At 35.8% G+C, this 15,752-nt stretch overlaps 2 protein-coding genes across 2 annotated transcripts; both read right to left on the minus strand.

Annotated features, from left to right (window-relative positions):
* Nucleotides 1–2,855: 2,855 nt before the first annotated feature.
* Nucleotides 2,856–5,043, minus strand: LOC124181997 (structural maintenance of chromosomes protein 3-like). The gene is made up of 6 exons (XM_046568773.1): nt 4,854–5,043; nt 4,368–4,630; nt 3,923–4,088; nt 3,577–3,718; nt 3,209–3,446; nt 2,856–2,988 (listed from the first exon to the last, which is right to left on the minus strand). Exons 1-6 carry the CDS (start codon nt 5,022–5,024, stop codon nt 2,856–2,858), a joined length of 1,113 nt encoding a protein of 370 aa, XP_046424729.1. The 5' UTR covers nt 5,025–5,043.
* Nucleotides 5,044–5,290: 247 nt separating this feature from the next.
* Nucleotides 5,291–15,509, minus strand: LOC124181998 (structural maintenance of chromosomes protein 3-like). The gene is made up of 13 exons (XM_046568774.1): nt 15,151–15,509; nt 14,972–15,047; nt 13,863–14,038; nt 12,750–12,908; nt 12,472–12,631; nt 10,617–10,902; nt 10,032–10,206; nt 9,695–9,808; nt 9,033–9,283; nt 8,435–8,578; nt 6,510–6,821; nt 5,774–6,091; nt 5,291–5,522 (listed from the first exon to the last, which is right to left on the minus strand). The coding sequence occupies exons 1-13, from the start codon at nt 15,163–15,165 to the stop codon at nt 5,291–5,293; spliced, it is 2,418 nt and encodes an 805-aa protein (XP_046424730.1). The 5' UTR covers nt 15,166–15,509.
* Nucleotides 15,510–15,752: the final 243 nt, after the last annotated feature.

Consider the following 15,752-nt stretch of genomic DNA (forward strand, 5'->3'; position numbering starts at 1 on the left):
TAAGCCGATAGTGTGACGAGAAAATACTTGTTAACGCCGCCATATTAAGCTAATAAAAAGGTTGATATATATAAAATCCTATCGAGGGACACTGTATATATATATATGTAGATACTTATGTACTTTATCGACCTACTCAGCTATTACGACTCAGTGTATACTGTATATAAATTCTGAACCAATCGTAGCCGTGCGAGGCGGACAAACAACGTTTATACTCGATCGTATTATATGCATGTAACTGCACCAAAGTCACATGACATCCTCGTTATCTACCTGATTCCACACGACTTGGATATGTTTGAAGACCCCATGTCGCTATATATTCGTATTTTTATGTAATATACACGTACCTGTCATGGATATGATAATACTAGTTCATAAATTCTTTTTACCTCTACACTCGACTGTCGCACAGACTTTTTCTTCACCCAATCGAATCAGCAAACTAAAATAATTCATTAAAGATTTTACTGTGAAAATATCTCGATGAACAGATTGTCAAAAATTTTGCACAATTGTCTGTGACATTCAGCGAAAAGAGAAGTGCTCGATATTCTTTCGATTCGCAATATCGGAGTGTTGATTTTTATTGCAATTTCATTAGCTCAAATCTTTGCTAGTACCTACTCGTATACTATTTTTTAACTTCAATCTGTTGACTCTTTTATTCTGGCGTGTACCGTACAAAATTTTTAAGTTGATTGAAGTATTGCTTTTGAATTCTGCGTATCAATTCGACCAACTATTGACCGTTGACTTAAGAATATACAGACCCTTAAGTATTATTCACAATTGACTTGCAATTAGTGCAGTGCGGAAGTTTGGAAATACGAATACCATGCGAGCGTTTGTAATAATCGATTATAAACGCTCGCATGGTATACGTATTTCCAAAATTCTGCAAACTTTTGCACAGCTGCAACACCATTGCACTAACGATAAGTCAATTGTGAATAATACTTTACGAATCTTGGTGTACCAAGAAAAATTCGTAACACGCTGGCGCTCTCTGAGTAATTACGATGCCGCGATGCTAGAGTTAAAAACCAACTGCAGAACATCGGAAGGTTACCAAAGTGAGCATAATTCGGGTTGTGTTACCGTCTGAGTCATCTGGTCTGCCGAATGGTAACCTGAAGTCCATGGTTGAAGAATTATCCCCGAGTGTACTCGCCGATTTACACCTTTACCGACCTGTTAACAATATCCGACATTAACAAGTAATAATTAAATTCGTCAAAAAAGACGTGGACGATAAGTGATGTAATGTAAGAATAAGGCATGGGAAATATAAGAATTTATCTGCAAATGATTTATTATACATGTAACCATTGAGCGATGGTTATATTTACCGTTGCATGTACATACATGAATTATAATAACTCATGTTGCAGATTATAACAAAAGCCTTAAAAAGAAAAAACAACTCTGTGTTCCAAAAATTGTTTTTATGAAAAAAAAGTAAAAAATCGATATATTATCATCTCTGTATTGTAGGAAAATATTTATTGGTGCTTGAATATGTTGATTTCAGACTCGTTTCTAAGAAACAGTCACAAGCGAACTTGAAATCAAAAAAATTTCACGATTTTTTTTCGATACTTATGGAAAAAAAACTCACATAAAATGAGAAATTAATATTTTCTCATTTGCACGCAGAGCTAGATCTATATTTAAAATAATTTTTATTTCCAAACTATCTATCAATGTGAGAGTTCTTATACGATTTCATCTAACATTGAGGCCAATTTTCTTTTCTGGCAAGTAGGATACTCCTTTCGGTGATGTTCCACTACTTGCACAATGCATTCAACGAAAGACTTATTTTCTTTCCAAAATTCTGGATCTGAGTCAAGGAAATTGTATTGCGAATCATATTGTTTAAATAGAAAGAGTGAATTTTGAGTGACAAAATCACTCAAAATCTTCCGAAATAGTGAATCAAAATGAATTGCTTTCTCATCCAAGCATTTTCGATTTTTTTTCGGGGACTGTAGATAGATTTGGAGGTCATCTGCGTACAGAGGATGTTCCATGTGCCGAAGAATCCGACAGATGTTTAATAGTTTATGAAAACGACCAAGAGAAGTCGGAGACGTGACTTTTGACAGAGGGATTAATTAGGGACGGGTGTTCATCGAGATATTGTTGAGAAAATATTTATTTTGTTTTATATCGCATTAAGCGATGTTCAGTAATATTTTACACATAGTCACTTTACCTGTTTCCAGACAACCTCGAATAACACATTTTTCAAAAGTTATCAAGTACCATTAAAGTCATCGATAACTTACATTTGTACTCATTACAGTCAATTGTCGAGTAATTATCGAGCAGAAATAAAACAAAAATAGTATTGCACATTTATTACTTGGCAAAACTAAAATACTATACGTGTTAATTATAAACTAAATATTCGATAAATTGAATTCCGGTATTCAGGTAACAATATCACAGCTAGAAAAACGTATAAAATACATCGTAGGATATGCGATGAGAATTAAAACCAAGAAGCTACCAATTAATACCTTACAAAAATGCAAATAGGAATACGAATAATAAAAATACCAGAATATACCGTCAGTATGATTTGAAAAGTATGAAATACTATTCAACAAACTGGTAGTAATTTTCTAGGTATTTGCAGGTAAATACGTAGCTGTTGAGATTATCAATATCTTATACTAGATACAATTAGCATTAAAAAGTAAAAAATCAAACACAAACTAAAATAGTATTCTTATAGATATTATAACTATCTATGGAATTATTGCGACAGAAAAATATTTATTGTATTTTTTTTTTTTTTCGTTTTGGTCAAAGCTCGTTATTGATAATGAGAAATAATGAACTCAGTTTTCGGAATCTTCTGCCGCATCTTCGACAAATTCAAGTGCTCGTTTCCGCGTCACGCACTCTATGTACGAAACCTTATTTCGAACGGTAACTCCGTAGTGTTTATGAGCATGTTCAATTAACTCTGGCCTGGAAATGAAAATTCATTTTATCTTTACAAAAACAAAAAGTATATAATTTCTACAAAATTATATTCTTTAGACAGTTTTTTTTTTTAAATTTAGTTGCTATTCACTTCGATTATGTTGAATTAGTCACTCGATGAACGTCGGTTTGATTACCAATGAAAATACATCCCGTACTGGAATAACTTTTCTAATTTTTTAATAATAACAATAAAAAATCGCACCTGAAGGTCGTAGTGATAAACTGCACGGTGGAACTGAGTTCGTGAATCACACCGGCAACGGCGCGCCTGTGCTCGGCGTCCAACGCCGCATCAATTTCGTCGAATATATAAAACGGTGCCAAGTCACACTTTTGTATTGCAAATATCAGTGCAAGAGCTACGACCGATTTCTGTCCCCCCGATAACTGCTTCATCTCTTGCATCATGCTCTCCGAATTTCCGAAAGAAACTCGAATGCCTGCGAAATTGAGAATGTGAAAGAACAGCAGAAAAAAGAGGAAACAGAAATATTCGCCGTGATAAATGTAAGAAGACTGGAACAATTTTAAGAGTTTAGAAAGAAAAAAAAAAAAACCCCGAGTTATTACCGACGCCGACAAAACTATCGCAGATCGCCGACTCAGCGACAGCTCTATCATTCTCTTCCTCGTCATGTGATGTCTGCATTACAAGTTCACCTCGTCCAGACGGTACGAGTTTTTGAAAAACTTCACTGAAATACTTGCTCACCTAAACAGTTTCACAGACATAACACAGTGAAGATCATATCACAGCGAATTCGGTTTTTCTATCGTGGTTTCACCTCAAAATCAATTTACAAGAACTTTTTCGTTTTTTATCGCTCAGACATTCGTCCGTCAATACTTTTAAATCGCACTAAAATGTTTAATTACCCTAAGCTGCAAGACTTCTAGATAGAATAAAATCACTCACCTGTTTATAAGTGAATTCTATCGCGTTGTATTTGTGCTGTTCAAGAACAGTCATTAATTCTTTTATTTTTTCGTACCCGCGATCAAGTTCCAACTTCCGTTCTCTCAATTTTTTTTCCTCATCGGTCATCGTCGAGTACTGATCCAAAGCTTTCTGATTTACGTCGCTGCAAACAGAAAATGGGTGATTACCTTATACAGGTACTAGTAGCAATAAAAAAAATAAGTAAACCAAGCTCGATCTCTATACTTTTGAACAAAATAAGCCTCCATCGTATTAAATCATTGCTTCTTTCATTTGTAAAATATCGAAATTCGGTCACTTTTCAACCGTCTACTCGAATGAAAATAAAAAGTCTACCTGCATTATCGAATGCAATTTTTGATTAAAACATTCTACGATCAAAAAGTGACCCGGTATTCTTTTAAATAATGTTTTTCATTACCTGTATTCCTTAAGTTGATTATGAATCTTCTCAATTTCGTTGAGAATTTGTTTCGTTGAAAGTTTGCCGTATTTTGCAATCGATGCCGAATTCGGAAGTGGACCGAGTTCCATTATCTTCCTAGTAATCTCGTCTATATTCCGGTGTATAGTGTTGAGTCGGATCCCGATCATCTCGAGACTCTGCAAGTCTTCCTCCAACCTTTCTTTAGCTCGTTTTTCCGCGAATTTGTACTTATCTAAATACAACATCGCTGCTTTTTGCTGCACGGTAAAAATACAATTCATCAATAATACGATTCCAGATAATCAGAGCCAAGAATAGTCGACAAACACGTTACAAGCTTAATTTTCATTCTTTTCTGGTTTTTTCGACATTTCATTCATCAACAAGACGAGAAAAAGTTGGGCACAATTAAACGCCGAAACAATTATAAAAGAAAAAAACGGCTTAACAATTCAACGCCGAGCATAAAACGAGCCTCACGTTTTCTGCTGCCTCGGTAATTTTTTGATTCTGCAGGGCTATATCTGAGTTTATTTTGGCGAGGTTGGTTTTAACCTCCTCAAGATGAGCCTCAGACAATTCAAGCTGGCGCTCACGATTGCCCATCGACATTTCTTGCAGGGCTTGAATCAGCTCTTCCATACGGCGCATGTAATTATTAGTCAATTCTATTTCGAGCTTGTTTTTTTCCATCTCTAACTGTACCCGCTTAGTGAAAGCCTCTTTATTCAGTCTCGTCAAACGCATTATTTCTTCGTTAAGTGTCTTGATCTGAAAATGAAAGAAAAAGATGTAAAAAGAAAATTCAGCCGGAGACTGAATATTTTTCAAGAATACAAAATTAGAGTATATTTTCTAGTAATTCGACTTTCAGAAAAAAGTCTTTTCGCCAGGTTGGAATAAATAGTAAAATGTATTTATAAAATAATCGATCCCTTTTTGCTTGCCTTCTTTTGGTCTTCTTCGGACAGCTCAATTGCCAGTTCCTGATTGAATTCATTTTCTAGACTCTCCTTAGTCGCGTTCAACGCTTCGAGATCATTGGCGCATTGCGCCAAAATTTGCATTTTTGACGTACGAGATTTTTCGACAATCTCGAGTTCCTCTCTCAGCAGTCTTATATTGGCCGTTGAATTGTCTATTATGTCTCTAAAATATCAATTGATACATGACAATGATTACAGACGATGATTACTTCGGAGCACCCAACAAGATCAACAAGTATCAGATTGCTTCTTAATCAGATTGTAATGAAAATTTCGAAAGTGATTCCCTGAAGAATTTATTCATTTATGCAGGGGAGAAAGTTGGTTGGTCGAATTTTGGGTTGAAAAAAAAAGAAGGAACAAGCCTGGAAGAATTAGCAATTGAATGGGTAAAATCTATCGAAATATACTAACTTCGAGATTCTGTCTTTCAGTTCGATTTTCTGTACGCCCGCGATGCAAAAATTCAAACTTTCGTTGGTGGCCTCGATCTCCTGTTCGACATTTGCGATTTCATCTGTGACAGTTTTTAGCTCTGAGGCAGTTTTGAGCTTGGTTCTCAATTTGTATATATTCAGACGAGAGTGCTTTGCGTTAAAGTGGCCTCCAGTGATCATTCCCCTGGGGGAAACCTGGTCGCCTTCTAAAGTGACGCAGTCTAATCCCGCAGAGCGAGCCAAAGCCACGGCCGTCCCTAAATTTCTGGCAATTAAAGTTCGCCCAAAAACGAATCTGCAAATATTAATAATATTTCAATATTAATATAATAATTCACCATTGTTTTGAAGAGAATTGATTCAATTGCACGGAATGATTAAACGGTTTTATTCAAATTTTCGTTGATTTACTAATTCAGAACTAAATTTTGAGCGTAAGATACGCTTTAAGAAAATAAGTGAAAAATAGTAGATTTTCTCGAATGTCCGAACATAAAATTGAGCAAAGTAAGTTGATAAAAATCCTATGACTAGAAGTATCGTAACAACTGCACGAACACAAAACGATTGAAAGGAAAAATTTCTTGACTCCTACTCTATAAGTGATGACAAAAAAATATATACCATTGTTATTGGCACAAATTAGAGCAAAGAGAGGAGAAAAAAATTAAGATTTAAGACTACGATGAAACACTAAGATTAAAATTACTCGCCTGATAGCTCTGTCATATTTGGGATCATAATTTAATTGAGAGATCAGTGCAATCGCGTCGCTGTTTTTGGGATAATCGACGCGTCGTACCAAAAGACGATCTAACGGCATGAAATCAGCAACGCCGGGCAATCGTTGTTTATTCATTTCGCTAAGAATTTTGGAAGCGAGTACGTTGGATTCGACGACGTGATAGAACAGTCTATTTCCTGCGGACACCTCGACCGCCGTGTGAAGAGCTTCTCCGCATTGAAAAGTATCCACTAAGAGTCCGTAGTAGGATTGCAATTCGTCCTCCGAATCACCGCGCTCGCTAATTCGAAATTTTTGTCTCATTAATGGATTACTTAAAGCGTTGTGTTGGTAACGGAAAGAAAAGCGTTGCTCATCTTTGAATTATTTCTGACAATAAAATGTTTTACTTCTCAGTGCAAGAATAATATTTCACATACGAGTCATGTTTTACACACGATGAAAAATAATTTCGAAACGGAGAAATGGAATACGATTAACCCTTCATTAGGCGTGTGGGGGCTGTAGAGACCCCAGGCCTTGAAGTTTTTCTCGGCTGCTACAGATAAAATTTTTCTGTAGCTGATATTTTCAGTACCTCCCAAGAATCTTCCAACAAGCCCATTATCTATGTTGGCGCGTTCTTTTCATCATTCATTTCGAAGCCGCAAGTGGTTAAGTGTAAGTATCAGATAGTAAAGTAGAGGCAAATTAAAATGGCGTTGCTGCGGCAAAAGTTCCACAAACCGCCAATCAGATCGGTACCCTTACAGCTTACGAGCGCCATTGTGGTCACTCTTTGAACCCCTATTTGCTGCTTTTGGCGGACGCTTTTTCAGTTGATAACCCATTTGAGATACTTCTCCTTACCTCTACCCGCCATAATAGGGGTAGCGGATTGCGACCGTCTTTACTGCGCATGCGCGGCGGCGAGTAAGCGCGCTGAGCGATGTAGAAGCGAGCAGCAGTTGCGTCGCGAGCTCCGAATAGAGCAGATATCGGACGAGTTCGTCTTCGCAAAAAACCCGCGATAGTCTCTCTGTACGTCACACGTACATGGGGGTGAAATTTTCGGGGTCTTCGACTTCCGAGGTGATATAAGGTTTATGTATGATTAGCAATGAATTTGAAATGTGCAACCTGTAAATTTTTATTACCAGACGCATGCACAAATACAATTTTCAGGATAAAACCTTTTATTTCATTTGTATTCCATATGAAAATAGTGCGTTAAGAAAACGGGCTTAAAATCCTAAAATCCAACGCGATTACTGGCGCTACGAAAGCTGACGCGCTTAATGAAGGGTTAACGAGAAGTTACGAAATACCGATAACGTGACGAAGTTTGCATTATGCAGAGAACCGTATCATTAATCGACTGATCGACAAATCGACGTTTTCGATCAATCGATTAATCTTTTGTCTGCTTTCTTTATTAACGAATTAAATGTTTTTCCGAATAATCACCGGTTTTTCAATTAAACGACTAATTGACAGTTTTGATTGAATTTCTTATTTGAGAAAATTACAGAATAGCTTTGAAACATCCATCTATAAGACGCAGCTGGTTTTCTTACATGCAATTTCACTTTGATTTTGACTCGGGTGAAAAAAAAATGTGAAAAATTATCTATTTTTACTCGAAAAGTCATATCGTACAGTTTTGGGTATTGCAAGTTGAAAAATTTAGCTACGGAATTTGTAGAGACGAAAATTTAGGAACAAGTCGGTGCAATAGTGCGCGTTCCAAAAAAAGGTATTTCTTCTGAGACTCGAAATAAGGAATTGTGGGGAAAAGCAAAAAATGATTTTGACAAAATGCATACTCAATTATCAGAGAAAAGTTGCACGGTGCATGTTGAGAATCAACGCAATAGAAGGAGGGGTGAGCATCTCAATTTTTTTTTTACTCACCGAAACGTGTTCAGCACTTTGCGAACGCTGTCTATTGCGTTCAACGTCGACTTACCAACGACCCGTCTCAAGAGTTGATCTTGCTTTGTCATATCTTCTTTTAATTCATTTTGCCTCTGCTCTAGCACACTGAATCGACGGTATCTTAACGAAAATAACTAATTATAGCATTTGTTCGCACGGCGTAATCATAACTTTAGAAACCGGCAAATTTTACGTATTATCCATCTTCCCGAACTTTTCATACGCGATTTTATTTCCACGGTGATTTTCCCACAAAATTCGCGGACATTTCTTTTTTTGGGTGATTCTTATACGGGCAAAAATAAATTGTTCGGATAAAAGTGCATTGCAAAAATAATACAGAACATCGTTAGAAGTATTCGAAAAATCCTGTAGAGTCGAAACAAATTCTGTAAACCAAAAAGGCTTCTGCAGATAAAAGTCGACATTTCGAAGCGAAAGAAGAGGAAAATTTCTGTAAAAATTCAGCGGGAAACTATTTTCAGACTGAGAGATAAACCGAATCGAGTTCTCTTGCGTGGGAAAAGTAGAAGAAAATTAGAAATAGTAAACAAACAATTGGTAGCGAACTTACAGATCCTTGATTCTCGCTTGGCACTGATTTTTCTGCAATATTAGTTCTTTGTAGTTTTTACTGCGCTCTTCGATACTTTTCATATGATCTTTCACGTCTTTCGCGGGCTCTGCGATTTTTTTCTCAAGATCAGCGTATTTATCGTTATCTACTTTTAAATCCTCAGCTATCGCTGCGCGATAAGTTTCTTTCTCAACGATGTGTCCTCTCAGCTGATCCAATTCAGATTTTATCCAGTTATTTCTTTCTTCCTATAATCGTGAATAATTCATCTCATCGTGTGATGTGTAACCAGAAAACGGGACAATATTTATCATCCATGCACCGAAATGAATTTCGTATATCAAATTAAAACCAACTGTAGAATTGAAAATTGTGTCAGTGCGACAAAATAAACTTCTGCAAACAGAAACGAAACTGCAATCAGGACGAACAACAATTATCCAAAAATGACAGAAAATTTCATCATACGAGTACAGATTCCGTACGCTTCGAAAAATCCTTCTGTAAATGCGCAAGAAATTTAATGTAAAGAGGGAAAAAAATTCAGGTAAGAAAACAATTTTCATGTAAAACAGATGTGAGCGAAAGTGAGAAGCTTTTTCACGTCGCTTGGAGTAGTTCAAAAAATTTCTAGTCAAGTCCAACTTAGCTCTATTCACCTTTGTTTTAAACAAGGTCACTCTGCCTGCTTTGACGTAAAGCTCCTTGCGCTTTCGTTCATTCATTGCCAATTCCCTGCTGTATTCCTGCTCGCGTTGTTTTACAATCTCATACTGAAAAAAACGCAGAAAATACGCATTCAAGTGATGAACGAAAATCGTAGTTGCCTTGTTGTTGAACAAAACCGTTGTATTGAACGGAGATATCGACAATAGTTCATTTCTAATTGAGTAGAGCCGTATTGTCAAACTTTCCAGGAAAGTTCAACAGATGAAAATCGGAAAATTTAAAGCGATTTTTCATTTTTGGTGCATAAAAATCCTCCCTTTTTTTTACCTCAGGTCTGATCTTCTCCATATCTTGTTCAGACTTCTTGATTTTTACTCTAAGCGCATTCAACTCTTCCTCGGCTTTTTCTTTGGCCTTGCAGTCGCCACTGACTTCAATCTTCAAGTCTTGTATCGTCAATCTCAACTTCATTTTCTCTTTGAGCAGTTGCTGATGATCGGCACTAATAATTTGGAAAACAAGGTATAATCTTATATTTTTCAACATTGCAATATTTTTCGTAATTTTACAGTAGCGCTGTATGTCTTTAAATTGTACGAAGAAAACAGATTTCTTGTATTCGTTAGCACAAGATTAACGACTTGCGTCACAAAACCATTAAATTTTAATGTTCAAGACATTGAAATAATCTGATGAATCTCTGACCTCTTGTATTAATAATTTCAGCAAAATTTGACGATTTTTCAAAACAGAATTTTGGCTTAATGTGTGAGTTAACTCTGCTTTTTTTCGTCACATTTTCACTGAGTTCCAAAACTCTCCAATTAGAATGATTTATGAAATTAAAAAGTTAGCAACGAAATAACCAACAGATAAACATTAAATTTGGGAAACAATTATCTCGGAAATTACTTCAGCCTGTCGAGTTGATCTTTTTCCGCTCTAGCTTCCCTCTTTAATTCCTTCAATTTCTTTGCGGCAGAGCGAGCAGCCTCCTCGGCTGTTTTTGCGTCAGCTTCAAGTTCTGCTTGTACCACGTTACAGGCGTGGCGAGTTTCTTCGAACTCTTCTAGTTTCTCCTTCAACGATTTTAGCTCCTGATCGTAAATAATATACTCCAAACATCTACGAATCTTGTCCAAACGATTGTACTCTTTAAGCTCCTCTTTTTCTCCGTCCAAATTCTTCAATTGCTCGGCTATGTGATTTCAGATTTTTAAATTAAAATGAGGAAATGAGAAAATGGGAAAAGATGGCTCTAAGCGATGGTGATAAAATTAAAGTTTTTTTTTAAATTAAATTAGCCAGGTGTCCGTAGATGACTGAAAAATGGGTGAATTTTTAGAATTTATAGCACGACCACTAAAAATATAATTCGATTAGGCTTTGTTTTATCCAAAAACGTGTAGATCAAGCTTTACTTGCACATTTTTTCATAAGAATCAATCAATACAAAGCATTGCAGTATTGACAATAGTATTGAACATTCCACTCGGTACATTTTTTGGATACTTCAAAAACGACTGAACCGAATTGCGTAAAATTGGTCGACGGTATTGTTGGATAGTTTATCCTCTTTGCTACCGTCCCGTTTTACATTTTACCTTCATATTTTCTTGTTGATTAGATTTCAAAATGGGGCTAGATTCGAGTAAAATATCGAATTTCAATTTCAAATGGTCATCGATTGGTTAAAAAAGTAAGAAAGAAAAATTTGCTCCAACGCAAAAAAGATATGAACTATCCAAGAATACTCTCTTCAAATAAAAAGTAAATCAGTCAAGCCGTTTTCGAGATATCATGGACACGGAAAAACATGTCACCAAGCACAATGATTTACGTTATTGTCAATAAGAATGCTTCGTGTTGGTTGATTTTAATTGAAAAAATTGTGCAAGTTAAACTCGATCTACATACTTGTTTATGAAACAAACCGCAATTGAATAAAATGATTGGTTGTGGAGATATAAATTTCGAAAATTCACCCATTTTTTCAACTATCTACACGCTCATACAAAAATCGTTGTCATACAATTTTAAGACGCCGCTGGCCTGGTTTGCAAATATATATTTCGTGACGTCAGTGCTTCTGGACGTTCAACGTTGAACTAAGGCCGCTGATTTCATTGGTCTGTTTCGTTAGATCCAACCTATGAATATAATTTTTAAGTTCATCACGAACGGGCTCCTGTCGCCTGAAAATATCCTTGTCGAATCGTGCTACATTTTCGGAAAGCTAACTAATGGAATAGGTTTTGCCGGATCACGTGTGTGCTTTTATACGTCTCTAACTCCCTGTTGGAAGTGAAAGAAATTCCAAAATCGTAGAAGCGGTGAATATTCATTCATTTTTGTTTATATCATCATTATTCGTAATAAACATCATCAGGGATCTACATTAACAATGACTGAGTTAGAGACGCAGACTTTTATTCGAGCTACGATTTAAAAAAATTTCTAGTCAGATTCTTACCCCCATTCTCGCACAGTTCGGCGATGAAATGCCCCTGCTTGTGACGTCACAAAATATATATAACACGCCAGGTCAGCGCTGAAATTCAGTGAAACGTGATAGAGCAAAGCATATTTGGAATTCTAAAAACTAGACATCTTCATCGTCATTTTAAAGTTGCAAATTAGTGATTTTTCTTCAATATTTCGTTCTGTTGGCATTACCAATTTTGAGCTAATTTAAATTCAATATGTTGGCCAAGTGTACGAAAGACAATTTTCGATGATTTAGTGAAGCAGTTAAAATTTGCCTCACCTAAGGTTATAAGTAAATCCTCAATCTTTACGATTTTTCCCTGCGTCTCCTTGAGGAGAGAGTTCGACTCGTTTCGTTTGGAGTCATAAACTCGGGTTCCAGCAATGTCTTGAAGAAGTTTCAATCTTCGAGAGTCCGACGCCATTGCCATTTCATTTATCTGACGGAAAATGAGGTCAAAAATACGTTTTAATGTTGTTCTGGTATGTTTAAAATTCCTCTAATCACAGAATCGGTTTGTGCAAACGCGTTGTTCTACCGATTCGAAACTCACTTACCTTTCCCTGTTTCACTATGTAGTATGGATTGCATTTAGAGAATCCCGCGGATTCCAGCAAGTTCATAACTTCGTTACGGTTCACCAGTTTCCCACTCAGAAAATACTGGTCCTTTTTAGAGCCGATCACTCTCCTTAAACTAACTTCGTTCCGTTCAATCTGCGTGATAAGAGGCACGAATCTCAAATATTTGATTTTAATGACGTATTCCATTCAGAAATTACGAAACGTATTGTTCACATCAATTTATAATCAGCCGTTGTATGAGAACCGATCAATTTATCAATGTAGAAGAAAATTTTTTATTTTTTCGCGGCGAAAAGTCAGTTCAAACTTGTCGCATAGTTAATTGCTCGCATTTGAATTTCTTATTTCTTTTATTACAATCCGACGACGATTGTTCTTAAATTTCACAAGATCGGAAGCCACTTTAATGGCTTTAAATTGTTTCATGAAAATGTTATAGTGAATGTTTTTCATGACAGTACGTGTATCGGTGAGTAGTTAGAGCGTGGGGGTTAGAGGAAGTGGGAACGAAACCAACGTTGTTTTTATTACAATAATATAATAAATTGTTATCATATTTTATTGAGTGAACATCAAAATCAAAACAAAAAAAAAAAAAACCACGCATTGACACGTAAGTATGCTGACTATTTTTCATATTCCAAATACTCACCTTGGTGTTTGTAAAATAAATTGATGTAAAACAAATGAAGTATTTTTTTTCTTCTAACCACATAAATTATGGTAAAAATGTTTTCACTTATGCTGATTGTGAAATATCAACTTAATTTTTTATTTAGATAAATATTCTTACGATATTAATTATTGTATAACCAACAATAGTGAAAACATTATAATACAGGTTTGAATTTTGCGCCCCAGCCCGGAAGCCGCTATAGAGGCGCGAGGGGGTCAGGATTTTCAGCATTCAATCCAATGAAATTTGAGAGCAGATAGTTGTTATTCAACAATTCATAACAATTCTATTAACTTCCATGTTCTTCCACATTTGCACAGTGAAAGGGAAATTCTATTTAATTGAGCAGACATTGATTTTCAATTTTTCACATCTGATAAATAATTGCCCAATATATCTGATTCACTCACCGGCAGCCGTCTGTCAGAATTGTCAAAAATGATTTCAACATAGGCTGAAATAACTCGAGGGCCCAAACTCTCGTGAAGAAGAGATTGGGCGTTGGAACCCAAGTGAGCATATTCGTCACTAAGAACAAACTGAATAGCTTGAAGGAAATTGCTCTTTCCTGATCCATTCCTGCCCACTGTAAAACAGGGTTGAAACGAACGTATAATAATTTCCTACTAGATGATTCGAAGAAAATAAGATCAATTTTATTATGAGTTAGAAGTACGCTGAATATTTATCAAATTATTGCATTCAATTCTCTATGTAGATCCATTTAGAAATATAATAACAGAAAGCACTGTATATGAATCAAAGCTTGAATATTAATGATTCGTTTCAAATCGCTTGAAAATTATTTGGAGTTTCAGAGATGTATTCAATTTCACTTTTCAATGGTTCATTTTATTCAACAGTCTATTTGCTACAACTTCATTAAAATAGATTGTCATATCAATGTAATGTTGTGTAATTAGATATTTAATGATACCAACCTGATGAAACAGTCGTTTTAGTAAAGTTGTAGAAAATGGTTTTCTGAATAAAATAAGCCATTGTATAAAGTGAAGTACAACAAATATATGCTCAACCTAGTAAAGTATCAATATTTGAGCTGTTGGTCATAATTTCAATATTTTCACCATTTATATTTTCAAATACATCCTTGCAACTGACAGAAGTAATAAATTAATAGATATTCGGTGTGCAATTATCTCTGTGATAAAATCAATGATCAGTGTAGATTTTTGCCCTAATGACTGGTACGTACAAAATGACCTTCATATGTGAGATGACATGTACAGAACGATGACTAGTTTGGCAATACAATTTTTAACCAATGAATGAAAGCATTGACCAGGGATTGACTGTTGATTAAATTGTGCTCAAATATTAGTAGTATGTTGTCGACAGGAAGAATATATAGTAAACATAAAACTTGATGGGTCATGTGACAAAAATATATCATGCAAACTTCGATGGAACACAGTAAGATTTTCAGGAGTGCAAAGAGTAAGTGTTCATTGTATTCTAGGGTTGAATGAAGAGTAGGAACTGCAAAATTTCAACTCACCAATGACATTGTGTCCAGGGTCACAGGGACCGACGATAGTTTGCTCCTTGTAGGATCTGAAGCCCTGTATTATAACCTGGACAGGTGATTAAAAATGAAATTAAAGCATCAGTCGATCAGACAGTCAGACGTTAGAGAAATGTTCACAATTCTAACAATATTTTCTTCAGACTTTTTACCTGTTTTATGTGCATCGCGTGACCGGCAATTGACGGTGAATTCGATGCAACCTAAAGAGAGTAACGAATAATATCGTTGTAAGGATAAGCCGTGCGTTTAAAACCGATTACATCAATCAAAGAAAGATTGTGGCATATATTTTCCACCATCGGCGGTGAAATTGAACGACGTTAAACACTTCTTTCTAAATTCTGAATGGCGAGACCATCACGAGGTAAACCGCTATAGCTGCATCCAACTGTTATTCAGTGTCGCAACGCCGGGTTTAAATGTGAATTTAGGCGGCAGCCAACGAGACCTTCTCAGCCAATCACGGTACTCGATTCTTAAGCGGCGTTCTGCGACTAGTTTCGGAACGCTTCGATTGTAGTGTGATGATAGTTTAACCAATATTATTAGAAATGCATTAATTAATATACATATAGGAATGAGAAATTACAATATTAAATAGAAAACATTCAAGTTACCTTTTCGAGCACAATAGAGGTTATGATTCAATCGCTTTATCTATTTAGGATTCTGCACTGTTTGTTGGTAACATGTAAATAACTACCATTCAACTTCACGTTTTCGACCGCAGCGCTGTCTGGATTCCTCCAAG

This window comes from Neodiprion fabricii, chromosome 5 (genome assembly GCF_021155785.1).
Source record: "Neodiprion fabricii isolate iyNeoFabr1 chromosome 5, iyNeoFabr1.1, whole genome shotgun sequence".
Lineage (NCBI taxonomy): Eukaryota > Metazoa > Arthropoda > Insecta > Hymenoptera > Diprionidae > Neodiprion > Neodiprion fabricii.